The 27,984-nt window shown below is 46.3% G+C and overlaps 1 protein-coding gene across 1 annotated transcript; it reads right to left on the bottom strand.

The window, feature by feature from the left end:
* Positions 1 to 263: 263 nt before the first annotated feature.
* Positions 264 to 16,363, bottom strand: ENTPD6 (ectonucleoside triphosphate diphosphohydrolase 6). Its single transcript, XM_082305552.1, has 14 exons — positions 16,320 to 16,363; positions 14,011 to 14,351; positions 12,583 to 12,659; positions 11,663 to 11,806; positions 10,427 to 10,502; positions 8,796 to 8,831; positions 7,525 to 7,613; positions 6,059 to 6,138; positions 5,130 to 5,194; positions 4,673 to 4,774; positions 4,061 to 4,201; positions 3,111 to 3,167; positions 1,937 to 2,049; positions 264 to 1,685 (listed from the first exon to the last, which is right to left on the bottom strand). The coding sequence occupies exons 2-14, from the start codon at positions 14,267 to 14,269 to the stop codon at positions 1,596 to 1,598; spliced, it is 1,329 nt and encodes a 442-aa protein (XP_082161678.1). The 5' UTR covers positions 14,270 to 14,351; positions 16,320 to 16,363; the 3' UTR covers positions 264 to 1,595.
* Positions 16,364 to 27,984: the final 11,621 nt, after the last annotated feature.

Raw genomic sequence — 27,984 nt, forward strand, 5'->3', positions numbered from 1 at the left:
GGGGCTGGGATGGTGTGAGGGGACAGGGACAGCTTGTGGGGACAGGGATGGCATCTGGGGCTGGGATGGTGTGAGGGGAGGGGGACCGGCTGGAGGGGACAGGGATGGCGGGGGGGCTGTGATGGCACGTGTGGATGGGGATGGGGGTGGGGGTGCCGTGATGGCGTGAGGGGAAAGGGATGGCGTCAGGGCACTCATTTCTCAACCCAACCACTAAAAGCCACACCATCACCACTGTGTTTTCATTTTAAATTGGGGTTTTATTGTCAGTACCGTGGGGTTCAAGCGTCCCCTGTACACTCAGCCGCAGAGCCAGCCACCACGCAGCGCCGCACGCTGCCATACCGCATCTCGCTGCCCCGGGGAAAGGACGAGGCTGTGGCCACGAGCCCGCAACCTGGGGCACGCACCGCTGGCTCTCCGTCAGGCTGGGCTCTTTTGCACCCCCAAAAGACCACTCAGATCTGCTCTAAACATCCATACAAATACAAGACAATTCCACACTTAGATTACAAATAGCACAGCTCCCGCTGCCTCCGAGACCACTTCCAGCCTGCGCGCAGGACGCTGCTGGAGCGGCGCATTGCAGCTACCCTGCCACGGCTCAGTGCAACCACAATACATTCATTTATCAACGTGAGATGCGTCTGCAGGAAGCGGCACCCAAACCACCACGTAAATGCATTCATCCCGGGCCCTGCATCGATCTTGCCAGGGCACAAATGTCTGTGAGGTCCAATAAAACGTGCTCAGGGTTTATTTCTGTGCCTGCGTCTTGTTCACCGATCTTACCCTGACCGACTCGAGGACTGCCAAATCCATCATCAGCCCTGCACCCAGCTCCCAGGCCTTGCTCGTCTAGATCCAGCAAATCCGATTTTGTCTTCCACCACCCACCTCCCAACAGCCGGGGGACCAACATTAGGCTGTAGGCTTTAACCCTACAGGGCGTACAGGCTCTGACGCGTGCCTCTAAGTCCGCATCCAGTTTCTGGAGGGCTCCTGAGCTTTTCTAGTTCAGCAAGTGGAAAGCAGGGCTGAGACTTCCACGCTGCATTTCAGAGCTGCCGCCTGCCAGCAGCGCATCCGTGTATTTAATGTCTTTGCACACACGCACAAAAGTTCACCTTCAAACACGGAAGTAGTAAAATACAAATCATCATCGAAAACTGCTGACGAACAGGAAAAAACACCCTGAAATCAGGACAGTAAAGAGTTCCTCCTGGAGTGACCATTTCCTACAGCGACTTCAGCACAGTACAAGCACACAGTACAGGCGTATTCCAACAACGTGTTTTTTCTCATAGAGATCATAGATGTCCTGCAGAGTTCTGGTTTTCCTTCAACAATGACCAAGTTTTACAACAAGTTGACTGCAGATGCTGTCAAATCAAGGCTTATTCTTTAGATACCGCATTCTGCACTGTAAAAAAGAGCTTGTGATGGAGGGGATTTGGCAAGGGGTGGGAAGAAAGGGGCCTGGTTTATGATGACCTCCCCAAGGACTCTGGAAGCCAAAAATCAGGCCCTTCAACAGATTCTCCCGTGTTGGGCTTCCAAAAACTGAGATTCCCAAAAGTCACCTTCAAGGAGCCTTAGTACTGCAGTCTATTGAGTGAGTCAATGTAATGAAAAGTGGCTCCCAATGCCCAGCTCGTTTCAACATTGTCAATTTTCCGGGCAAGCTGGAAATAAAAAACGAAACAGAAAAGTTAAAACACAGTTCTTTGGAAGAAGGAGAAGCATGCAAGGGGAATACAGTGCTGAAGGGCATCACAACCGGTTGTCACCATCGCGGGGACAGTGCCTCTCCACCTCCAATCACAGAGGATGTGTTGTAGCAAGAAGGAAAATCAAGGACCGAGCTACTGGCATGACGACTGCTGCCTCGGCACCCTCCTGCCCACCCTCCCCAGCAATCCATTTTGTGCATCACCTTAAAGACTTGGCTCTTCGGGAAGCCCAGTTCTTGCAGGAGGAAGGTGATGTACGTGAGGTCCATGCAGAGAAAAGGGCTGCTCCCGGGGCTGATTTCCATGGTTTTACATACTAAGGAGAAAGAAAACAGCGTCTGAATGCACACTGTGGGCTCAGGCCTAGCATCGGCCCAGCTTTGAAAAATCTCAAATGAATCCATAAAACACCTCTCGTCAGCTGAGTTGCGCAGTGATGGAACATGTTAGAATGGGGCTGAAACGACACGCACGCGTCAGCAGAAGCACAAAAGCTTTGGCACACTGGAAAGAAGATCAAGGCATTCTGTCTCTCCCCTAAGACAGCAGTTTCTTCTATCCCTCTGGGAAAGGATGAAAAGGGCCTCCAACTTTTCTTCTATCTACTTCAAGCCTTTAAAAGTCTGAGCAGCCTCAGGTGTGTTATGTTTCTCGAGTGTAAGCACTCAACAGATGGTGACAAAAACAAAGGGGAAAAAAAAAAGACAAAAGACAAAAAACAAAAAGAAAAGACAAAACCAAAATAAACCCCACTTCCTTTCTCAGGATGAATTACACAAATGGTAGTCCAGAAATCAGAACTGCAACAATTGTTCAGTCATTCATAAAGTTTACCAAAAAGCCCCATGTCAGTTTGATCAAAGCCTGAGTTTGTGGTATTAAGAAAAGAATGTTTACATTTGTAAATTTGCAGTTCTCTCTGTAGCTGATGAAGCGAAAAGCTATGAACTGGTTTTTCCCCTTTTCCGATTACCAATCAAGTAGCTGAACAAATCTTGCGACAAAAAGAAGAATTAAACCAGATTAGAACAGGTTATGCTAAAAGGATGAGAACCCCCACATCTATTTTGAAAGCAAGATTTCAGGACAACGGTTAACTGGCAAGTTTATTAGTAATTCTTGAGAGAGTTTTGAAATAGAAGTATTATAAGATGTGTCTTATGTGGGCTGCAAAAGCAAGAATTAATATAAAAATAGTTGAGATTTTCAGAAATAAGCAGAAATGTTGGTGAGATGCTATGGAGAGAGGTGCTCAAGAGAGCTGCTCAATATTTACTTAAAACAAAAAAATCAGGCTTGTTAGCATGTCACACATTTGCCACCTGGGTATGAATTTACACACAATCACTAGCGTGTGTTTGATTGTATTTTACTTACCGTATTTAGCTGCAATTTCAAAGTCACCGACCGTTAAGCTTCCTCCTTTTTCTTTATCTAAAAGAAAAAAAAACGTGATCTTTTATGGTTTTTGTATAAAGGCAATTGTAGATTCAAGTCATAGAAGTCTGGAAATCAAACCTTGAGCCACCGAAATCAATGACAAAACTCACACTTGCTTTAAAGGTAACAGGACCTTTAAAAGATTCTTAATATAGATTGAAAAGCCTCGTTTTATGAAGAACTTTTAGCCTCGTTTCCTAAAGAAACATAGTTTACAGGCTCTCTCACCTCGTCCCCATGTCTGTGCTGCCCTGCCCAGTGATGCCTGAACACAGTTAACTCCCTTGACCAGATCTGACAGGGCAGCGGTGCTCTGCGACACATTACATCTGAAATTATTTGTAAACCAAAGTGGCTGAGGAGGGGGGTATGTTTGTTTAAACTAGCTTGAGGTCTCATCATCTGCTTTCTACCACTGAACGCGACAGCCTTCTGTACACCAGCATACCACTGGAAAAGAGATGGGATGCATTCTGAATACGTGTGGAATTATCTGAAAATCTTCATTCCATCTGAAAAGGTCAGTGAAGCAAAACACACAGCCCAAGATCACTTTACTGCTTTACCACTCAAGAAATTTGTTTATCATTACGAGGGCTTTTTTCTGTTTTGGATTGTGGAGTTAATCAGACAACAACGATTTCTGAAATGCAGACAGTTTGTTTAAAAACCATTACCAAAAGTTGCACGTCCTCTTTCACAGCCCCAGTCCCTTTTCTACAGAAATTAAATAGCATTCAACCTCCAGTCAAGACCAATGCTTCACAGCAGTGTAACAAAAGACTAAGTTCCCTGACAGCTTAGCAAAGCATCGTGATGTGTATAATTGTTACCATTTCTTCCGCAACTTGTCATTTAAAATGAAATGAAAACAGGGGCAAACGTACCTATGAGACCAACCTCTGCTGCGCGGTCGTAGTAGTAGGAGAAAGTGTAAAAATCCAAGTCCTTCACTTCCTCAGCTTTATGCACTTTTTTGTAGAGCATCTTTGCCACTTTGTTAGAACAAGACTCATACAGAGGCTCACCTAAAAGAAGGCAAAGAAACCCAGCATATTATAGGCAGAGAGTTAAATATACATACAATTTATTTAGGCTCTGCCAGGAAACAGGCTCCCTTTTGCACAACAGCACTTCATAAGCTCTTCACAGAGAACTGAAATCTGCATCTTCCAGTGGCAACACTTACCATCCCCAGCTTGGGACTAAGTGTGCGATAGATCAGAGAAGGACAACATAATTTGAGGCAGAAGGATTTTGAAAGACCCGGTCAGGGACCGCTCAACTCCATCTGCATTACCACTATAGCAGCGTTACTGACGGGACAGACACACCATGGCACAAGAGGAAAGGGCTGCAGAATCTCTAACAGCACGTCAAGCGGAGCCAGACAGAACAGTAAACAGAGAATCTAGTGTCTTTGCAAGAGGCTGAGAGTATATCATTTACTCTGCTAATAGCATGCTGGCCTAGATAGGAAGCGTGATAAATCACTATACCTGCCTTCTGTCCTTTAATTTTGTACACTATCTCAGCGTGTTGCCATTCAGATTTGAAGCCAGGTGGTAAACAAGGGCTGATCAATTCCTCCCCTTCTCCTACTGCAGAAGTAAAACAAAGCCAGGTTAGGGAAAAGCACAAGGAGTTAATTTCAGATCCCTCACCCCCAGCCCTGCTCCATACTGTCCCGCAGCCTCAGCAAGGCACCTCCAAGCCCCACTCATGGCTCAGATGTCCCACGTCCCCCCCCAGGGCTGGCAAGAATCCAGGTCTCCTGGGATCTAGCAGCGTCACCTCCTGCATTCGTCTCAAATGCACCCAGCCATGGTGACAGGAGTCCACATACCGCTCGGGAACCTTGAGCCCAGTGGGAAGGGGACAGACAGCTCCTCCCCCAACAACAGGGCTACGTACCCTGTGCTCAGAGCCAAGACCTGAGGAGCGCCCATAACTTACAGGGTTTTCCCTCAACTCCTCCTAAAATGGCGAGCCTTGCCGACATCAGCCCGAGTCCCAGGTAACTGCAAAGGGATAAAAGCCTCAGTGAACAACAAACCTCCTTCCTGATACTCCACTGACAACTTGGCTGGGACATGCCAGCCTCCTCTACACGGTCCCAGCAAAATGGCTCAAGTCAGCAGCTAATGCGCATAAGGGGAACAGTGTGACAACCCACTCTCATATTACCCTTCCCCAGAAGGGGAATAGCTGTCAGTGGTAATCTGGCTCTTGAAGAACTGGGAATGCTGAAGGCATTCCCCTAATATTTCTCCTACCCTCCTCAAAGGCAGCACAGCCTCTAGCATACAGAATTGACTCTTTCTGAGCCCAAACACACCCCACAGCAAACACAGATGGGAAGAAGCTGCTTCCCTCTCCCCAAAACACTGGGAGCAGGGGAAGGCAGTGAGGAGGAAGGAATGGCAGAGACAAAGCACTATGAACTGACCACAACCCCCATTCTCCATCCTCCTGAGCCGCTCGGCGGTGAGGAGGGAGAAGAGTTGGGAGGGAAGCTGAGCCTGGGAAGGAGGGAGAGGTGGGGGGAAGGTGGTTTTGATTTTTTTCTTATTTCTCATTATCCTACTGTTTAATTGGCAATAAAATTACTCTAAGTCGAGTCTGTTTTGCCCATGATGGTGACCTTCCTGTCCTTTTGTTGTATTTTCTTCCCCCTGTCCTGTTGATGGAAGGGGAGCGATAGAGCGGCTTGGTGGGCACCTGGCAGGCAGCCAAGGTTAATCCACCACAATGACGTGGCTCAGGTTTCTCCGTTTCTTCCCGGTACTCATTTGCAAGGACCTCACTCCAGCAAAACACCTAGATCTCACTGGCTTCATAGAAAGCTTCTATCTGTACAGCGTGCTCTCTTTGCCACAACTAACCTGTATGAATACAGCTTGTAGGTGTTGTTAAACATCTGAAATGAAGTTGTATGGCCAGCTGGTGATGTCTGGAGAGTTGCCTGGAGGGAGAAAAAGATGTCACTGCAAGGTTTCTGCCAGCAGCAGCAAACATCATCAACACAATCTTCCAAACCATTAGGAAAAACGTGAAACAATCCTAGCATGGTTCAGAGAGAAATGATGAATTTTCAAGTATTTCGATTTGACCACTGATACACAAGACAACCACAAAACCTGGAGCTAAAATATTGTCCAAGTCTAACATGACAGAGTCTAAACTGGTTACATTTCTATTTGTATCCACACCAAACTGGTGTATAAAAGAATTATTTTAATTAAAAAGGAATCCTTATTCCAGCTCTTAACTGCTTTTGTTAAGAGGCTACAGCAACTGCCTCTTCACACGATCCCTACTAGGGAAAACTGTGTGCAAAATAATATGAAAGCCAGGCACACATTAACTTCCTACTCAAGTGAATTCAGCTGTGAACTTCCACAAGCCAGAGGAAAAGCACATCACTGTGCTTGCCAAGGAACGGAGTGCAGACCAGCCTGTGGTCCGAAGAAATGAAAGGGTAATTATCTAAAGCACTTTGCAGCCTCCTCCCCAACGCACCAGCACAGCTAACGTGCTTGTGGGGAGCAAAGCTCGGGCCACGACGCTATTCATGCTGCTCCTATCTTAACACCATCTCTAAGTCCAGAATTTCCACGTCCCAGACTCTTCACATCCCCTGTCGTTCTGCTGCAAGAGCACAATGTCTTGATTAGCCCAGGCTGGGACACTAGATAGAGCATCCCAGCCCTCTGCTTTTGCGCAGCTTTGCTATGAACAGGATCTCTGCTCAGGCCAGAGCCTTATGACTCCACATCTACAGGGCTTCCAGCTCACAGAACACCTATAAAAATGCCACAGCAGGAAGCTGAAATGACAAACATCAGCATGTATTTTTTACTCCGTAATAACAGTTGCTCCTTAGAAAGCATCCATTTGCAACTGAGTGAACTCAGGAAAACCAGAAACAAGGAGTGAGAAGGCATCTTACTGCGTTCTTAAAACCCAATATAGGCCAAATGTTGGACTTGAATTCATTAACAGCATTGCCTTTGGGTTCTTCATTATAAGCAGCCCAAACTGAGAGTCAAGGATTAAGACACTCAGGCAAACACTGCATTTTCCCCAAGACACAGCAGCCCTGGCAGATTCACCACATACATACACCACCAACCCACGGAGCTGGAGTAAGGGGACTGACAGAGAGTCGTGAATGCCTCCGTGACTGACTCTAACAAGGCAGATGTGACCAAGCGACCCGGGTTTTTCTGTCAGAAACGTGGCTTCACGTCACACTGACAAGCTCTTGGTCTGTTTCCAAGGGAAACAAATTTGAGCAGTTACTGATTTCTGCACCAGCATTTCCCAACAGTGTGCACGTTCACATTACCTCGGTGCGTGGAAGGAAGGTGATCTGTGTTGATCCACCGCCCAAATCCAGCATCCCTACACTTCTCTTCTGCGGATCATCTAGGCTGCCTGAAATGTGTGACAGAACAGAGAAAGCCATGGTGGGTGCTGTGAGAAACTGGCTAGGAACAAAACCAGAAGTACAGTGGTAAAGAAAGAGGACAATCTAACTCCATCTGTCAGCTTCCAGCCAGCACTAAATTGTACCGTCATCTACTGGGTGTTTATTTTGGCTTTATCAGGGTGACCCGAAAATCTTCAAGGGACAGAGCTTTTCATATTTCTCTGGTGGCTGTTCATGCCCTAATTACAGCAGCTTTGGTTACTGGATTCCTAAACATTTTTCAGTGGATGCAAGGACCCTTTTGCAAGCTCTACTCTGGTAACCACTTTGTAACACAGAGGAATGTGGTTTTCTTGGCTACCTCTCCCTGATCCCTTAGTGATATTTTGCAGATTCCTATGGCCAAGGGGATGACAGACTGAAAAGAGCTGGCCTAAGAGACTCAGCTCTCTTGGAATTCTTCCTGCTGCCAGCCCAGACCTCTCTTCTCATTTAAATCCAGTTCTTCTCAGTTAGATCCTTCAAATACACCTTCCTGACAAGACTAGTTGGTGCCAAGTACCTCGGTATACCTCATGACAGCTGATGTTTGAAGATCTCTGACCTTTCTGATATTCCCTGTGAGCAAAAAAAGCTTTAGAGCACTTGTCGTATTGCTCCACACACTGTGTGTGCTGAACAGAGCGCTCGGAGGGCAGACTGCTTTACTTATTGTCAGGGAGGGCTCCAGCTTAGTTTTTTCTTTACTCTTCAGCTATCCTTTTCTAACTCAGCAGTGTCAACACTTGTGGTATTCCTATGTCACAGATCTGTAAGGAAGTAGCATAGCACTTTCTTTCACCCTGTGCAGCTGCCAAGCACATCTAGAATATCCACATGAAAAATTTAGCCAGAGCTAGCGGAAGACTCTAAAAAGGAATAAAATGCTCTGGTACCCTACAGGGAATTGAAAGAAAGGCTACATTAAACATCTAGGAAAAGGGATTAAACTCCTTGCTCTGTCAAGTAAATGACCAAAATCCTAATGACTTAAATAGGCCAGGCCAAAAACAGCTGCTGACTTATTCCCAGATCCTTCTTTCTCCCACTCCACCCCAGTCAATGAGCAAATCCCATGCAGGGGCAGAAAAAAGCATGAATTTCACAGCATCGGTCATATCTGTATGCACATGCTCATGTACACATACCTGTTAAAAAATTTATTGTGATCCAGGCTGAAATACCTAATAAGGAAAAGATTCAGAAGATACACTATTAGATCATACCATTTCATTTTATCTAACTACAGTAACAAATAAGGCGAGCTGTATTACAAGGTCTTCCTGCTTTAGGATCTGTTTAGCTAGAGGCATTTTTTTCTCATACAGTTTAACTGCACCATCTAAACAAAACAATCAGCAAGCCAGAGCTTGTCATCCAACGACAGGCAGAGGCACCAGACACCGTCTGCCACAAGCTCCCTTGTCCCCCTTTCACAAATGGAGGACTTCCAATACAAAGCCTCCAAAGGATGTCGAGCTGAGAGCTAAGCACGAAGGACCTTCAAGAAGGGTGAATAGGACCCGCTCTGCTGAGCTCCCCTGACCCACCTTGCCCCAAAGCCAGTGTCTCCGCAACTGTCAACGGCTGTCAAAAACCAAGATTAGATGCCTTGAACAAAGAGAATGACCTTCTATACCGGAGCTTATGTGATATTTGGAAGAGAAGCCCCATATATGAAATGCCTGGAGAACTCTGTATTTCACAGGTCGAAAACTTAGGTGAGAAGTCACAAAGGCTTCAGTCTTTAGCTAAAAGACAAGGACATGACTGACACTCACATTCTTCATTTTCTAGGAAAACATCCACGGGCATGCTTTTGTTTGATGGCAGGCACTCGACTCCTTTTGAATACTACCAATTTTCATCTTTGCAGTGTTCTAATTTTCCCTATTTTCTTCGAAGCATTTTTGTGAGCTGCACTGTTTCTGTCCTCTTCTTGTTTTATAAAGCTTTTCTCCATAAATTAGATGAATTAGTGGGCCTTATGTTAACAAATTCAAATATTTATCCATGTGGTTAAAACTCAAGGCATGCTAGGGAACATGGTCCAGTTCAACCCTTGGCTGAACTAAGGCTGTCACTGCTATTAATGATTTTAAAAGAAAACAAAAAGAAGAATTACAATGTCCTTCTTCCATTAAGCACTAAAAAAGAAACTCATAAACAGCTCCAAACAGCTCCAGCTACTTTAAGGTTTGGTTCCTAAGCAGATTTAAAACACATTTCAACAGTCAGTTACTTAGAATTTAGACATGGTTCTTCAAATTATTTTAAAACAAGACTGATTCTGGGTTCTGTCCTCAGCATTTTTTGATGAGCATCAACTTACTTCAGCATGTATTTTCTTAACTATGTAAGATTTTTTCAGATTGAATTCACAATCACACTCGTTAGATCGCTTATAATTAACATTATGACCAAATACTTCCAGAAGGCTCTGATGAGAATTGTCAAGAGCAGGGTGTGCAAAACCAGTTGTTGAAAACCATCTCAACAAGCAGATATTCAGAAACCTTCCCAGAAGTGCTGAGTGCACAGTGGCTTCCCAGTGATCCCACAGGAACTGCCTGGCACTCCGAGCTTTCAGAATCAGGATAGAGTTCAGGACTTCAAATTGGAAAACGTAGCACAAGATCTCTGGCAGGCACTGCCTGAGGCAGCGTAAAAACTGTGTCAAACCCGCTGCTTGTGGGTTCCCACTACAGGGAGTGGGGACTTGTCACAGTGCAGCAGGGACCTCCAGGATTGCAGAAAGGGTCTCCACAAGTTAGCCTACCTTCATCGGTTCCGTTCATTATTGACACGCAGTTGTCCCTCACGAAGAAGGGGGAGGCCTGAAAAATCTCCTTCACCTGTAGTTCAAATAAAAGCTACACTCAGAGAAATCTTTTTTCAGCTGGAAAGCAAGTTTTCTTAAAACTCCAGTTTTACACAACTGCTCCTCTTCTTGGGCCAGATCCTGACTGTTGCTCACCACTTCATCTGAAGTTCAAGAGCCCAACAACCATCAGCCGGCGCTCTGCTATAAAAGGTCAGCGATTTACACGCTGGCTCTGCAGTTTGGGGCAGAGACAGGGATGGATGTGTGGGTTTTTGAGCAAGACGACTGCTCAGAAATGCCATTAACAAGGGATGGACATGGGTAGGGAAGGGAACCCAGTTTACTTTGCTGCAACTGGTGACCCACAGGGTATTACATATGCACAGGAGAGGCAGGAGATGGATACCCTGGCGTTCAGGAATGCCCCAGGGAACGGCATTTTTAACAGGAGCATGTTGGCTGTTAGAAGTCCTCTACACCACATCCTACATGAGGTAGCAAAGCCCTGGGTTTCCAGAGTCCTCTAAAGTAACAATTGCAGCAGTTCCAGCTGAAATTCAGTGTGGAAAAGAACGGGCCAGCTTGCAGGCAGCAGAGAACAATACAGACATCGGTTTCAACTGCACTGCATTTCTTCCTTCCAAATATTGCTTAGAAAAAGAGTACACTCAGTGCACACTTAGTAAACTTTTCCCGCAGCCGTAAGGTCTAGAACATAATATCATGTTTATTTTTATAACATTTTAAAATATTAAATATACTTTACATGCCTATAAATACAATTTACATTATTTCCAATCGATGTAAAGGAGCGACCTTGCAGCAGCAGGCTGATAACTTGACCAATCAAATAGCAGAGAGCTTTTCTCAAAATAGCAGCATCCTGGTCAAATCCACCAACAAACACGCCCGGTAAGAACAAGCCTGTGGTGACTGTTAGGAGTATCTCGTTACACTTGTTATATGTCATCTCCAGGATTATTCGGAGCTGTCGTCATTCCCCTGTGCTTGTACTCATGCAGTTTCTCCCCCCAACCCCATTTGAGATCAGGTGGCTCTGCACTGCTTTCCGAGTTAAATGATAGGAATGGCTCATGTATGTGAAGATAAAGGAGTATGTACCTCACACAGAAGGGACCAAATTTTGCTATAAAATTTCTGGAAAGTGAACCGGAGGGCAAGAAATAGTACCTTATCCAGCAACTTCTGAGCCTTCTCTCCTGGCAGCAACCGTAGGCCAGCTGTGGCTTTCAGGACCAGAGGAGTAAACTTCCACAGCTCCACAGGAACTTCCTTCTTCGCCACCTCCAGGAGCTCTTTTATTCCCTGGCCACTCTGTGAGCAGAGAACGAACAAAAAAAGGCATCTTAGAAACTCTTTCGATTTGCCTTTCTTGGAAGGGCAAAAGGGTGATCAGAGGTATGATTCATTGTAAATGTATAACAGAGACAAGTGAGTATCACAAGGGGTCAGGAGAAGGTGGAAAACTCACTATCTCCTACAGTGTGAGACCTGGCGGATATAATGAGGATTATCCAACACCGGGTCAAAAACAAGCAGGAAGAGTCACTTTTTCAAACAGTGATACAGAACTCTCTGCCACTCAATGTTTTGGCGACAAAAGGTTCAAAAGGCATATGACAAATCCTTGGAAAAAAAAGGCCTCTGGAGCCAGTAAAACACTATGAGCTGGGTGTAAGTCTGGCTCAGGAAGTCCCTAAATCCCTGTGAGCCAGAAGGTAAGGGAGACGGGAGAGAAGTCAGTTAGTACTTGGCCTGTTTTCTCGACTATTTTCCTGAGAATCCAGTTCTGGCCACTGTTGGAGAAGGATCTGCTCCAATCCAACACAGCTCTTTTGTCATTTTCTTAAGCACATTGAATAGGAAAAACATCCACTGTGCTTAATTAACAACATCACCAAGTGGAACTAGATGCGCTCTGTTCCTTGCTCCTCTGCACATTGACCAGTTTTTACTGTGGGCTTGTATCATTTGGAGACACTTCCCTGAACTGAGACAGTTCAGCACACTGTACCACAGCAGGAAGTGATTTGCAGGGCATAGCAAGGGTTTTGGGACACGTACTTTTACAGTAACAGAAACAAAATTACCTTTTCGACATCATCGGCATAGGCAGATAGACCTGGCTTCAGTGCTTTAAACGTCTCATGGGTTAATTTGGGAGTCTCTGTTCAAAAGCAGTATTCCAAAATAAGTAATGGTACAAATAATTTTGCATACACAAGAAGAAAACCATTTCTAATGAACTATCAACAGCCACCCGACCTTTAAATAGAGCCCTTGCTGTAATTAGCTCCTGAGAAAACCATTTTTAAGAGTCATGACTGTTTTTCAGGTGCTGGTGTCCACTATGTACACATTTTTCATGCACATCAGACAACCACCAGATGGGTGCAAGTTCTCTTTGAGCCCTTATGCCTGCCAGGTGCAGCTTTCCAAACTGCACCAGTAACAGAGACCCCACGTTTCAGCATGCTCTGTTCTGGTCTCACCATGCTGTTCTCTCTTCTCTAAACTTGCCTCCAGCAAAACTCAGTGGAAGCTTTACCACCATTTTCAATGGCAGCAGAGGGAGCCAGACTTCGGTATTTTGGAAACCTGCAGTATAGGCAATTACATGAACCTGCAGGCAAGACAACGTGAGCTTGACAACATCTTCCTCCTGTACCCAACTACACTCCATAAGGTTTCCTGCAATATATTCTGAAATTGTGTTTAAAGAGAAGCAGGCAAGGAGGAGGCAAAGATTCAGGAACACACTGAAAGAAGGAAATCCATGGACTGTTGTTTAACGCCTCTGGTGGCTAAGCCTTACACTAGCCCATTCTGCAAACCTAAGGTGCTCCCCACAGGCCAATCACACCATACGCCACGCTGCTAATCCTTAAAAGCGTCCTCAGATCACCTATGAACAGCATCCACACAGGTTCTTTCATCTTTAAGAGTTTCACAAATAGGAGCTGACAACACCTAAACAAATGAAGCTTACGACTCGAGGAAAACTGGAGCTTTTTTGTACACTTCTATCTTGTTTCTTAGCAATACTTTCTGTCCAGATGCAATACACAGCAATTTTAACCAAACAGTGAAGTTTTGCAATTTAAATCCAACACTGAAGCCAAGGATGCACTAAACCAGACAATGCAGAGAGAAGCAGCTCACTGCCAGGAACGGGAGACAGTCAACCACCTCACGGTAAAAATTTGGGGGAATAAGGCAGTTTGAATTCATAATCCTCTCTTCCACCAAGCAGCGTGATGAAAAACTGCTCTTCAAGGCACCGTTCTAAAGGTACAGCTGCTATTCAGTTCACATTCTGACATTACAGCATTTTCTCCTTGTTGAATGTTTTCATAATTTCATCCAAACCCACATGCTTGAATCATAATATACTCCCTGATGGCTCTCTGGAAAGAGCTGAAGCTTGTTTGTTCAAGTAATCCCTAGAAAAGAATCATCAATAATCTGCTGCATAGGTTATGGAAGAATTAACCTACCGTGCAATGAGCAGGCCATACCTTTTGGCTGCTGTGTAAATCTAAAAATATGGATGCGAGTTCCTGTGCTTCCTGCGTCAAACATTATTCCATAAAAGACCGAGGGATCTGTGGTCAGCGCCTGATGGTTCAGTTTGTCTCCCCTGCTTTCAGCAACTCCTTCTGTTGCTCCCATGGCTGGTTTGGAATCCAAGTGCCATTTTATGTAAGCAATGTAAATAGCTATGCATGCCAAAATCCCAAAAGCAAAGAACCGCTTTGATATCTTCATGGCTTCCATTTATCAGATGTTTTGTTTCTTCCCTTTATCAAATGTTTTATTTCTTGTCCTTCACACAGAACAGGTGGTTCCCACATCACTCCTATATCCAATAGAAAAGAAAAGATATGTTTTATTTTCTAAACTTGCTGAAAGGATCTAAGAGTATGATGGTTATTTGGTAAGGGACTTACAGGAGTAAACTTGACTTGAGCATTAGTTGGTTTAGATCTGTGATAAGAAAGTTGGGCATGACAGTCAAAGTAAGCAGTAAGTCACTGCAACAAACAGCCTGGTAAAAAAACTTACACGCAGGGAGTGACAGACTACGGCTGGCAAGTAAAAGGATTTATGCCTGCAGCTCCTTCAGCAGCTGGAGCAAGACTGAGATATCAGCTACTGTCTTCAGTGGTCAAATCTATCTCAACTAACCCAGGGAAACTTGCAGTTAAATGCTTACGTTTATTCCAGTAGGACAATGTAGAATCCTGCATTCAAAAATCTAGGATTCACCTGCGAATCACTTGTAAAACTGGACCTCGCAGCAAAATCCCTCTCTTCCATGTTGCTTGTCCTAACCATCAAATGCCTCTGTGGCTGCTGGATGCCTACGAGACCGCACACTACTTTCCCAATGGTTCAGAGGGAACACATCCCTCCTCCTTCAGCATGTCATTGAGACCTACAGTTAATTTTAAGACATGAAGCTGCATAAATCTTCTTTTCCCCATTGCTACCGAGGCCTAAGAAGGAAGAGAGTAAGGAGAGTTCAGAGAAGCTACATACAGTAACTGAGGTGGGAAGGGACCTCAAGAGGTCGCCCATCCAACCTCCTGCCCAAAGCACGGGCAGCTTTGAGGGGACCCAGGGGAACCACCATGTTGCTCAGGGCTATATCCAACTGCACCTTGAAACCCTCCAAGGATGGAGATCCCACAACCTCTCTGGGCAACCCAAATCATTTGCAGTTATCTTTGTTAGTTCCTGGATGGTGAAGGAGGTCCCAGAGGACTGGACAATTTAACATCAGTGTTCAAAAGGCAAGACGGAAGGTCCAGGGAATTAGAGCGGCCCCCCCAGCTCCAATACCAGGAAAGAAACCAGAGCAAAGCACAAGGAACCTACAAGCACTCACAGGACATCATCCAGATGATTAAAAAACAGTCAGTGGTGATTTATGGGGAACAAATTACATTCTATCTTTCCTTTTTTGATACTGTAATGAAGAAGAGAAAGTAAGCCAACTGATGAAGTTGACTTAAACAAGGTTTTGACGCATACGTAATCTGTTGGTGATACGAATTCAGGAGGTGTACAGAAGGCGTGAGGGGAAGGAATTTAAATTCAAGGTGATTATGGTGTATTGCCAAAAACGGGTAAGACGAAATTTTATAAAAATGGAGGAAAGCCAAACCACAGGCACAAACACACACGAAGAACAGATCAGTGTAGGGGAAAAGGAACCGTAGGCTGTCATGGAACAGAAATCAGGGAGATGGCATCGCAAAAAAAAAAAAAAAAAACTTTCTGGCTTCTGTCGGCAGGCAGAGAGGTGTAGGAGGCAATTACTGCACACACACGGGGCGACTACTCCAATCTTCTGGCGAAAGGCCTCAACTGCAGGTAGGTGAGCGCTAAAAACCTGTCACGGGAGGGAAGCAGCGGGAACCGGACGGCGCCCTGAGGAGACAGAAGCCTCCACGGCGGGAAAGGGGAGGCTGGAAGGATGAGGGGGACGGCGGAGCAGCAGCCTGCCCGCATAAACCCGCTGCCCCCGTTTTCCCGAAGAGAGTCGGGATTAACTCTTCCCTGCCTTTCTCAGGGGAGGCTGAGATTTGCTGCATAGGGAAAAGCCTCCCGCCTGCGCGGCGCAGGCCGGCGGGCAGCCCGGGCCTGCGCGGCCCCGGCACGGCCGCTCAGCGCGGGGGGCCCGGCCCGGCCCGGCCCGGCCCAACCCTCGGGGCGCCCGCCCGCCGCCGCCGCCGCGGCCCCTCACGCACGGATCCCCGCCCGCCGCCGCCCCCCCCGGTGCGCGGCGCGGCTCCCGGCCGGCCCCGCCGCCCGCACTCACGCCGCCGCCGCCGGCCCCGCCATGGCGACGCCGCTGCCCCGCCCCGGGGGCGGCCGCCGCTCCCACTGCGCAGGCGCGGTGCCGGGCGGGATTCGCCGCCTCCGCGTCCCGCTCCCGGTGCCCGGGAGCAGGTGTTTGCTGCGGGGGCTCCTCCGTGAGGAGAGGCCGGGGATCCCCGCGCCGGACACGGCCGGTTCCGCAGCAACCGCCTCCCTCAAGGCCCAGCGGAGCCCCTCAGTGGTGGCGCCCCGGGGAAAACGTGCTTAAAAAGGGGGAAAACGCCGCAAAAACATTGATGTGTGAGGAAAAAGTGTGAGAGGAACAGCCCCCGAGGTGAGGGACGGGCGGGGAGGAGGTGCGGGGGCAGCTGTGGAGCAGCCGGGGGCCTGTGCCCGGCGGGGGCGAGGCCCAGCAGCCCGGGGGTGAGGCCACCGAGGAGACGGCCGGCAGGGCTGCGGGCACCCCCTGCTCCCCTTGGGAGATCCAGCCCCGGCAGGAGCTCCTTACCTGCGAGCTGGGTCCGGCCCTGAGGCAGAAAGCGTTGGTAGAGGTGAGCAAAGGACACCCTCAGGTAGCTGCTCTGTTTTTTTCTCCATCCCTCACGTTCCTCTAGCAGCTTTTCTGCTTGAGGAACTTCCTTAGCGGCTCTTCCTCCACCTAGATCGTTTTGCCTTTCACCAGCTAAAATTTCTCCTGCTGCTCCACCCAACCTGGAAGAATGAGGAGAGGCGTTTTGGGAGTGAGGATGCGCGAGTGCTCGGCGGCAAACACGAGGCGCGAAGAAAAAGAGATGGAGCCTGATGTTTGGAAATGGGATGCAGAGCAGAGGTTGGAGCCGTGATGCTGTTGGCGGCATGCGAGAGGCTCACGTCCTCCCGGCGAGCCCTGCTGTTGCTCCCGCAGCTGTGTGCAGGTGTCTGTGCTGAGAGACCCCACTGTAGGAATGAGCGCGGGGTCTCCTAGGGTGTTATTTACTCCAGTAAATAACTCCCTCATAGCAGTGTTTGGAAAGTAAATTAGTTTGTTTGGTTTTTTTCCCCAGCCTTGTGGGCAGCAGGCATTGAGGAATTTCAAATGATGGTTACTGCTCAAATCAAACTCCCTGTCTGGTTTACTCACATAGATGAAAATGATCTTTCCAACTATTTTTCTAACTTGCTTTAATGTTGTTTAATTATATTTAAAAGGAATCGTGCTAGTAATGGAAGAATCCTGCCAAGGAAGATTAAGGCACAAAGACTTAAAATCTTTAAGATCTGTGGCTCCCACATGATGTAATTGCAACAGAATCTATATTTAGTTTCTAGCCCTCCTAGTTCGCAAGCGAGGCCCTGACACCTAGTGTGGTTTCTCCACAGAAGCCTGTCTGAGTCTGCAGGCAGCTTGAAAAAAAACCAGCTGAGAGCGCTCTGGTAATTCCTGTAGGTGTTCATCCCAAAATTGCTGCTGTAGCACTCCTGTCGATCATAGCATCTCAGGAGCTGTAAGCCCGTCGGGAAGAAGATAGACAGGAGAACCTCAGCAAAGATGCAGCCTGACGCCTGGGTAAATACCCTTTATCCCCGGGACCGAGGGGAGGCTGACACTTGCAGCTGGTCTTGGTTAGTCTGCAGCATGGCGTCGCCTTATTCTGGCCTGAAATATCAGATACTGACAGATTAAAAATTGTCAGTTTTTATGGTTATTGCTATACCAGCTGTGGCACAGCGATACCTAGTGGCAGTGTGAAGGTAAATTCAATGCAAATAAGCTGGTTTTCAGTTAGCTTTGGTCTGGGTGATCCCCTTTTGGTAAAACAGCAAAAAATGGTGATAAGGAGTAGAGATGCTACAAGTTTCAGGCCAGGGAGCTACCCAGGCCTGGAGTTGTCCTTTAAAGTAAAAGACCAGGGAGCCCCATCTCGAATCCTGTGGTTGGCACTTGGATTTTGGGCTGCTGTGAAGATTCCCACCTAGGAGCAAGTTTCCCAAAACCCATAACAGGACTTAGGTCCCTTATGTTTACAAATATACTCTTGGCTGAGCTGGTTACAGTGGGGAGCCTGCTACATGAACAGCCTATTTCTTCTTTCACGTTGCAAGAAAACAGGAATACTTCTGGAGAGTTACCCAGGTTCAAGGACTACTTGCATTTTTTTCTTCAAGACAAAAGATTTATGTGATATCAGCATTGTTTTCCTTAGCAATATAATGATTTTCAATCCTAAACGAAAGATGCAATTAAAGAGCCAGCAAAACAAGGTGGTTTTTCCCCTTTTCACTAGGGAAGACAGAAGACTGTGGGAAGCGAGCCCTTTGTGGAAAAGCAGGCCAGGCCAGCAGAGAGCAGTATTTTATCAGGAACACCATTTCCCCAGGGACGGGGCAAAATAGTACAGTATTTATTTCTCATAGTTGAAATATCTTGCATATATGTTCATAAACAGTGCTGTAGTTAGGGTTAGAGATCCCAAAGAATGGGAATGTAAGGCTGGTTTGTTTTTTTTTTTCCTCCTGTGAAAAGCATCATTTATGTGCATGGGGAACAGTTCTCAGTCTGTTCTTGGGAACCCCCTTGCCTCATCTGGGGCCCGGGGAGGGAGTGTAGATGGTTTAAAGGGTTTTGCATCTGTTCCCGAGACTTTCTCACACACAGTACTGTGGTCATTCCTAGGATTAACTCAAGCCATATAGTCTGAGGTGTATAACAAATTTTCAAGTATGATGTCTACGTATTATATATATATTACTTACCTGTGCATATTTAGATATATAGCTTGGTGTATTACATATATCATACCTGAGCTAGAATGCAGGTTATTGGGAACCGGTTATTTGGGAAACGATCTCTTACAACACTGGAGTCAGTGTTGTAAGAACAATTGTGTTGGATGTCTGAATGAGAATTAATAAATAGTGATCAAAGACAAATTGTACGAATATGAGAAAATGTGTAATTAAAAGGTTAACTCACCAGTTCAGTCATGACTATTGCAACAGTAACAAGATTATATTATAGACATAAATACAAGGTCAGTATTTTTGGCACAGTGTACCCATGAACTGCGCATGATTGGTATGTTGTTTTGTGCAAGTCAGGTAGTAACATATGCCAAATTACACAAAACGCTCTGTCTCCTCACATCCTGAGAGAGGCACGCAGGAATTCAACCAGCGGACATGTGGCCAGCAATAGAGTTTGGGCTGCCTTACGTGGACCCGGATGCACATGTGCGGTTTTGAACATCTGACGTCTGAGAGCCGCACGGTTAATTAAGGCTGCTTGTGCACAGCATGTTTCCCTCAGTGCCGCTGCCCCTGCCCTGCCTGGGGACTGGCTCTTCCAGGCAGCAGCACAGGTTTGGGAAGTTCAAAGGGGTGAGGAGTCTGTTTCCAGCTTGCGGCTAGTGCTGGGTTTTTTTAATGGTGGAACTGGCGTCTCAGTTCCCAGCTGTGTCCCGGGTCCCAGATGCTCCCCAGCCACTTAACTAGTAATGGTATTAATACTGTTGCATGTTTAAGGTACAAAAGAGTACCTCAGGTAACTCCCTGAGATACTTCATTTGAAGATTTTGGAGTTCCTCTGCTAACAGCAGTCCAGGAAGCCAGAAGTCCTGTCCCATGGCAGGCTGAGTTGGGATTGCCTGAAGAAGAAAAATATTTTGGAAATACTAAGGAAAGGTAACAGCAACTAAACCTGCAGCTCAAATTCCCATCCAAGATCCATTTTCTCCCTTCATCTCAAAGAAGAAATTATACTCGTGCTGACCTTTAGCAGAAAAATGTGATGTTCACTGTTCAGTGAACATTAAGCTTGTTTTCCTGCAGATCTGAGTCCCACAACACCTTTATCTCCCTGCTGCAAACCACGCACCCATAGTGTTTGCTGTGATATTCTGTCCCCACGTCCTCCCCGTATCCCTGAGCAAGACAGGTAGCTCTGGAGTCCCGTCACTTACCTGAAACCCCACGTGGCACCTGCTGCTCTCTGATGCCCTCCGCTGTGGTTCCTCATTCCTCCCCAAAATTTCTAGCAAGGCAGGATTTGGCACGTGCTGTGGCTTCTCTGGAGCTGCATCTGGCCCTGGTCAGAGGGCCATGGTCAAACGTCCTAGATAAATGCTGAGCTGCCATTTCCTTTCCTACGGAGAAAGCATAAGTAAGATATTTCTGTCTCCTCTGGATACTCACCAGTTTTTGACAAACTCATAGAAATTAAACGTCTTTGAGTCATTCATGTTTCTGGCAATTGTGGCTGAAAGTAGTAACTGGTTCAATAGTTTTGGAGGGTCAGCACGTGGGCAAAACGATCACGTAAGTCTCCTATTCTGAGGAAATCAGGATCAAAACTTGCCTTTCCCGTATTCACATGTAGGCCCTCCACTGACTGCTGTGCTTTTCTGGCTCTGTCTTTGCTTTTCTAATGATGCTCCAACGATTTCTGTGTTCTGAAGTAATATGTCTTTTTGTCTTCCAGGATTTTTTTTTTTTTTTGAGCTAAAGCTACTGTGTGGCAATAAGTTCAAACTCTGAAACGCTCTAGAATCGGGCCAAGTATGTATATTTTGCTCTTGCTCTGCAATATAATAGGGTGCAATAGATGATCTTAGTGGCTTTGCATTGGATTTGTCTAGAATAAATGCTGGATGGGCTCCACCACGTTCTGTGATCGTATCACAGAGGGTGTCTCCCAGGGGACGTCACTGATGTTTTCATTCATGGTTGCAGCTGTAGTACCACAAAACAGAAAAACTGAGCAGGTCTCTGCTGTTCCTCACTGCTGGTCGCAAGCCATGCGCAGAAATGAGCTGTAACTTTGAAAATGCTGCCTCAATGTGGTCTTTTTGGTGCCCTACAGGCTGAAGTTCTTCACAAATTTATCATGACCTACATAATTGACCTATATTATGTGTCTATTTGTTAAATAGGTTGCACTAATTAGAAACATGAATGGGGATGGCTTAGCGGCTATTTATTTATACTGAGGTGTGTGCCTGTTGTCTGCAGTGACGTATGGGAGGATCATTTCCAGATTTTCCCCCTCTGCGCCCTCCATATTTGACCTCTGCCTTGGATTATTGCAATAAAATGTGAACTGATTCTGCTTTCAGAGAAAAAAAAAAAGTAAAATTGTTTTTATTGCTTTTCTAGGCAAGGGGATATATCCTCGTTTATGTCCGTATGCGAGAAAATTAAGCATGAGGAGAAAATACAGCAAAATTTTCAAGCCCTTGACTTGTAGGGCAGCAAGTAGGAGCTGAGCGTGCTTTGCACTTTGGTCACTCTATTGAGACACATTTCTAGGCTGGGAAACAGCATTACTACACCCTGCTGGTATTTGAACATTTTATAACGAATGGATTTATTTCTCCTTGCACTTGTGCCTCACTTGCAGACTGTAGGAACTGCTTGAAATCTAGGGTGATGTTGAAATGTGCTGAGTTTAATGGAATGGCACCTGCTCCCAGCAAGTATGAATTTTGCTTTTAATGTTTTAGACCGAAGTCCAAAGCCCGGGTGATTGGCCTCTAGGGGCAGATTTGGATCACAGCTTTAAAACAGATGTCCGCAACTACAGACCCTAGCAGTTGTATTAACAGCGCTGTCAGGCGGTTTCCACTGCTGTGTCCTCATTCATACAGACGGTATGCGCAGAATGTAATCTAATTAAGGAGAATTCCCCAGATTTTTTTCATGTCTGCTATCAGTGCGTTTTTAACTTCTCCAGATTCATTAGAAATGCATCCATCTGTGGGCTGTCACGTAGCACTGTGTTGAATATTTTCCGTAATTCCTTCAAGAAGGTTGTTTTGAAGAAAAAATGAGTGGGGAGGATGAGTAAAGTGAAAACAAATTGCTACTGTTTTTAACTGTTCACGATTTCAGGAATTGTTCCCCCTGTCTCTTATTAGGGATGGGTTTCTAGGCAGTCAAAAATGTGTGTTCTACCAGTGAGTGTGTGGGCAAAGTGTTTTTTCAACTGTGTATATTATTCATTAGCTAAACAGGTTGTCACTGTCCCACTGCACAGGTTTGTCTAGCTGAATAGACAGCCCGTGCTGTGACCAGGCTTTTGTTAATAAAGATTTTTATGACCTTGTCATAATCTTGGAGTCAACTGTGAATATTCTGAGGGAGAAGAAAGTCCTTTCTCACCTTATCCTTCTGCCTCCTGAGCAGAAAATTGATCCCAACCTCCTCTTTAGAGCTTTTGAGAGCTATTATTGTATGATGTATGATGTTAAGGTTCAAAAAAAGCAGCTTTGGGTAAAAATGCTCTGGTTTTAAAGAACATTTTGTGCATGATATTTGAAACATAGAGTAATTTGTCTTCAAACTGAGCTCTTGAGGTTCCCATGCTCAAACTAGGGCCAAATTTGAAGTTTGGTCAGGCTGCTCAAAGCCTTGTCCAGTTGAGTTTTTAGTATCTCCAAGGATGGAGACTTTCTGGGCCCTGTCCCAGGACTGAACCACCCATAAGGTGAAATTTGTTTCCTGATACCTAATAGGAACTTGCCATGTTCCAGCTTGCGCCCGTCGCTTCTTGTGCTGTCACTGAAGATCTCTGGGAAGAGCCTGGCTCCGTCTTCTCTTCTTTAGGTAGCTGCAGATAGCAAGAAGCTCTCCCCTTTGCCTTCCCTTCTCCAGGTTGAACAAACAAGTGCTGAATGGAGGGGTAGGGTCTCTTCCCTCTCCTGCTGGCTCCCCTTTTGCTAATACAGCCCAGGGCATGGTTGGCCGCCTTTGCTGCAAGAGCATGCTTCTGATCCTGGTCAGCTTGGCCCCTGGGGGCTTTTCCATGGAGCTAACCCTCAGTCTGTCCCCTTGCGTGGAGATTTCTGTCTGTCCTGGGGCAGGACTTGGCATGTGCCTTTGCTGGACCTCATGAGGCCCCTGTCAGCCCGCTTCACCAGCCTGTCCAAGTCCCTCTGAAGAGCAGCCCTGCCCTCCAGCTTGCTGCAGAGTGCAAACTTGCCCAGAGTACGTTGCATCCCGTCTTCCAGGCCATTAACGAAGACCTAGATAGTATTGACCTCTGAAAAATGCCCTTAGTAATCAGCTGCCAGTGAGACTGCCGACTGCAGGCAGTAATTGTGGGCTTTGTGCAATGGTTTGCATCTTCGCATGATTACTTGTTTTCACACTGATTAGTTTCATGACAAATTTTCTCTGTGTGTCTTATGATATTTTCAATGACTATTATATAAAAGCATGTTAGAAGCAATTTAAAATTATGAAGAACAGAAAACTGAGAGTGTCTGTCTTTCCTTAATATTGATAATATTCTATTGCTCGATATGTGTAGAAATGGAAATATGGAAATAAAGCTGGCTGCTGACTCCCCCCTATGTATATAACGCAAGGTATCCAATCTTAAAATTAAATCTGACCTGAAGAGTTACTAGCACATGTTTCTTCATTGTACAAAAATGTGACTGGGTCAGATTAAAGAGCAAAAACTACCTCTAGAGGCCCATTTCGATGTGATGGTGCTGTCTGAGGCAGCACAGCCTTCTCTGACGCTGCCTTCCTTGAGCAACAAGAGGAGCTGAAGCCACGGAGGTCTGAGACACAGCTCTGTGGGTTTCGCTCCATGAACCTTTCATGTCAGCTTTACAGAGGGAGATGTAAACAGCTGTTCACAGGTGCTGTTCTTGTATTTATCTCAGGAGCTGTGGAGGAACGCATCAGAAACAAACCTCGACTTTAATTTAGGGTACCTTCAAAAATGTGGCGTTGTATCCAGAGGACTATGCCCAGCTTAAACATCTGCATCAGATCTGAGTGCAGTATTGTTTTCTTCTTCGCTGAATGTCGCTTCTCGTGCCCTGAGAGCCGTTTTTGGAGGTGCTCTGCTGTTGCGGTTCCCCTTTAGGAGGAGTTCACTGCTCCTGGTCCTCCATGTGGTTTTGCCTGACCCTGTACATTGGTGATGAATGCTTAGAGTCTCATAAGGGAGAATGATCCAGAAAGTCACTGTTCCGCTCTGAAACATTGTGAACCTCTCATTTGTTAGGAGGTGCCTGAAATTTTGTGTGTGAAATAAATCATCGTACACCTTTGAAAGAAAAGAAGTATTCTCAGTTAGTTTTTTCATGTCTTGCACCAGCTACTGATAAATAAATATTAGCCTTCGGTCATTTATGCTTCAGGAGCTGCAGGACTGTTCTCCAGTATTTCTAAGCTTTCTTGAAGAAGCAAACTAATTTTCAGTGGTTTAGTTCCTGTAAAATGAACAGGTTCTAGTTCCCCAGTAATAAATTCACTGTTGGTTATAAAGCACTTGTATGCCAGGGTGAATGCAGAAGTGCCTGGATAAATAGTTCTGATCAGCTCAGAGAAGCAAACGTAGGAAATCTCTGCTTTTCAACCTGAGGGACTATAAGAAGACTTTTTTCCAAAACCAGTCTCGTTGGCCTTTGAGGACTGGGCCTTTTGGAGCACCCACCTTGGGCACCCAGAAATGTGGACACCAAAACCCATTAATTGCTTTTGAATACAGAATGTCTTCTCTTGTGCCACGTTTTTTCTCAGTAAATGATGTCACCTACCTGTCTTCTAACATAATTTATGAAAATAAGTCTCTTCTTGCAAAATGTCATCTTAGTCTCTCTGATGAGCTCAGTTTCTTTGATATCATGGTGCAGAAAAATTATGCTGTAAGTGAGATTTTCGGAAGTGACTTTTGACGTTAGGCACCTGTGTGCTGGTTTGAGCCACCTCTGTGCTCAACATGAAACCGAAACTGCGTTTGTTGCAGAATAAGCAACTGAAACAACTGCTACGTTTTAGTAGAATGTATAACTGTGGTTGTCTGGAAAGGTGATGTATTAACAAGTTAAAATATTTTGGTTGGGTAACTGTGAATTTAGAAAAGCTATCTTTTGGGTCAGCTAACACACTGAAAAGCTCATCAGTTGCAGAATAGTATTTGAAATACCCTAAAGGGACCCATTTCTAAAATTTTCTGAGTGTAGTCTTTGGTGAATAGTTTGGCCATGGTTTTCAGGCAGTCATTACTCTGGGTGCAGAAGGCAGTTGCAAGGAAGCTCGCTCAGAAGAGCATGCAGGGTATCGTGTGTGCTACCACGGAGCCCGGTCCGAAGAGGGCTGCTCAGCCCCGGGGAGATGCTGAGAGCTTGGCTTACAGCAAAGTTTGTGGGAACAGAGAGGGCTCAGCATTTTCACGCTCTTTGAAATCAAAGCCAGGCACTGGAGAGAGTGGGCTGGGAAACAAGGTAACAGCCTTCATCCTTGCCAGTGCAGGCTTGAGGGCTGGGTCTTCTGGATCAAGGAGCAGACAAGACCCCAAGCTTCACCTTCCCACGCCCCAGTCGTGTGCCTCTAACCAACTTGGGAAGCTGGGATAGCGGGGAACCAGAACCACGGCAGGTGAGTGAGTGGGAAGGGGAAGGAGCAGTGGCTGTGTGGCCTGCTGAGGATGCAGGAGGTGGGACGATGAAGGGAGAAGCCTCGGAGCTGTGTCCTGCTGACCTGGCTGCGCCAGCCTGCTCCTGCCCCTCAAGCCCTTCTGTCCAGCCCATCAGAGCTACCAGGGAAGCAAAGCATAGCAAAACCGAGGACTTTCCCAGAGGCGGTAGAGGTTGCTCGTGGTAGGGACAACAGAGCCAGAGCGGGAGATCTGCAGAGGCCTGCTCAGTAGAGGTACTGGCTGGCCTTCTGCAGTCAACGGGGGAAGCCCTCCTCATGAGCGATTCAGCTGTTTGAAGAGCACTGCGTCCCAGAGGGATGAGGGAATCAGGTGCTAAACCTTCTCTTGTGTTCCCAGCGCAAAGGGAAAGAAAAACACGTTTGGGTTGACCTGGCACCAGCCCGTCCGCCCCCCTCCCATGAAAACCACTTCACCTCTAGCTTGTCCTCATGAATAATGGGGGTTTGAATTTACCAAGCGAAGTGATCGGCCCCTCCAGCCTGCTATTCATTACTCCAATTAACAATCAGTTGCCTGAAAAATGGGCCAATCTGTTTCTTGGGGAGCCGCATAGAAAATCCACAAGGCAAGCCAATTAGCATACCAGCCCTCACCGTCTAGGGAATTTAATTTAGTTATTTGGTTGATCTAAGTACCGAAATATTGTTGTTTTGTTATGGAGCATATAATGTTTGTTAAATGGCTGAAATCCCCCGAGGGCCATATGCTGCTGATATTCTTTGCGTCCTTCCGAGCCGGCAGAGGCAATAAGGCAAAACTGTTTTGTCCCGCACATGGCCCCTGTATTTTCCTGGCACGACACGGCAGCTGGACGCAGGCAGAACAAACCTTCGCCACCCGGGGTGGGCGGGATAGCTTCCCTCCGAAATAGTTGCACACTTGAGCAAGCCCATTGTCTGCCCAGAAAGCATTTCAACCGCCTCTTACCAGGCAGCCGCTGCGTACAAAAAGTACGCAGCGCCAGCCTTCGGACAACCTGTCTGCACAGCGTATTGTGCGGGGGCAATTAGTTTGCAAATTGCCCATTTGCACATCCGCGCATGAATTAGTTACATTGCTCCCACAGGATTTATTATTCTTATCGTTACTATTAAGGAAGGCCCATGAATAAATAAGGTAATTTGGACAAACGCCTTTCTCCCCACACACATGCAGTTCTCGCCTCTTCCTCAGAGAGGAAAGGCAACGGGTGGGATCCCTGGGAGGAAAAGAGTGGTTCCCAGGGATGTTGCCTCTGTGTGTTTCAAAGCCTCTGGGTTGATGCTGGTGCAATGGTGGCATGCATTGTGCAAAGTTTTTTGCTCATTTAATAGCATTTTTTTTTCCCGGTGAGAGAAAATATATGACAGCTGTCAGTTTGTACCGCCGTCGCTGGTGCATGTGCTCTGTGCTTGGAGATGTGACCCCAATCCCGTAACTGAACTGCTCCTTCATTTCTGGAGAAATCCCGTGTTGGGATTTCAACAGCCAAAGAAGTACCAGAGCCACCAATATATTCAGCCTGATTTAACGACATCAGTTTTATTCTGGTCTGAAGTTGCTGGAGCTGGTGGAGAGTCATGTTGGAAGGAAAGGAGTCTAACTGAACGGACAGTCCTGCTCAGTGTTCGCACCGCATTTAGTTCTCCAGTTCCCAAACTCAAACTGCAGATCACTGCTACCTAATCAGCAGATGAAAAAGTATAGATGAGGTGTGGATCCATCTGTCATACTCTGGCATTTTGGTCAGACATTTCAATTAATCTGTACATGCCGACGAAAGCGTTTGTGCTTTTACCACCTTTGATAATCTCTGCGGGTGTCTAAGGGTTCAGTTACTCAGCTTTGAACGTGCTGATGTTTCTCCACCATCATGAGGAAGGAGAAGGGCCCTCCTGAGCTGGGTTTTAGCTCAGCTGCTTACCTTGCACGCCTTGCAGACCCTAATATGACTATTCAGCTCCTGCTAGATCCGCACCTTCTGGACCACTGGATTTCAGCCGGATGTCCAGACCCTTGGCAGTCCAGGGGCTACTGCCAGGGCTGTGGAAAGTTATAGAAAAGCAAGTTGTGGTCAGAAGGCATGAATGTGCTACATGGATATCTGCATTTCTTCTGCGAAATCTCAGAGGCTGCTGTTGTGGATGCTCTGTAGGACTATCTTTGACTTTGAGTAGTTGATCAGGGTAAAGAAAGAAAACTTACTGCTCTGCAAATATCTTTGATAGCTGTAAAGATTTTGAAAAATACTGTT

Source organism: Platalea leucorodia (genome assembly GCF_965183815.1).
Source record: "Platalea leucorodia genome assembly, chromosome: 3".
NCBI lineage: Eukaryota > Metazoa > Chordata > Aves > Pelecaniformes > Threskiornithidae > Platalea > Platalea leucorodia.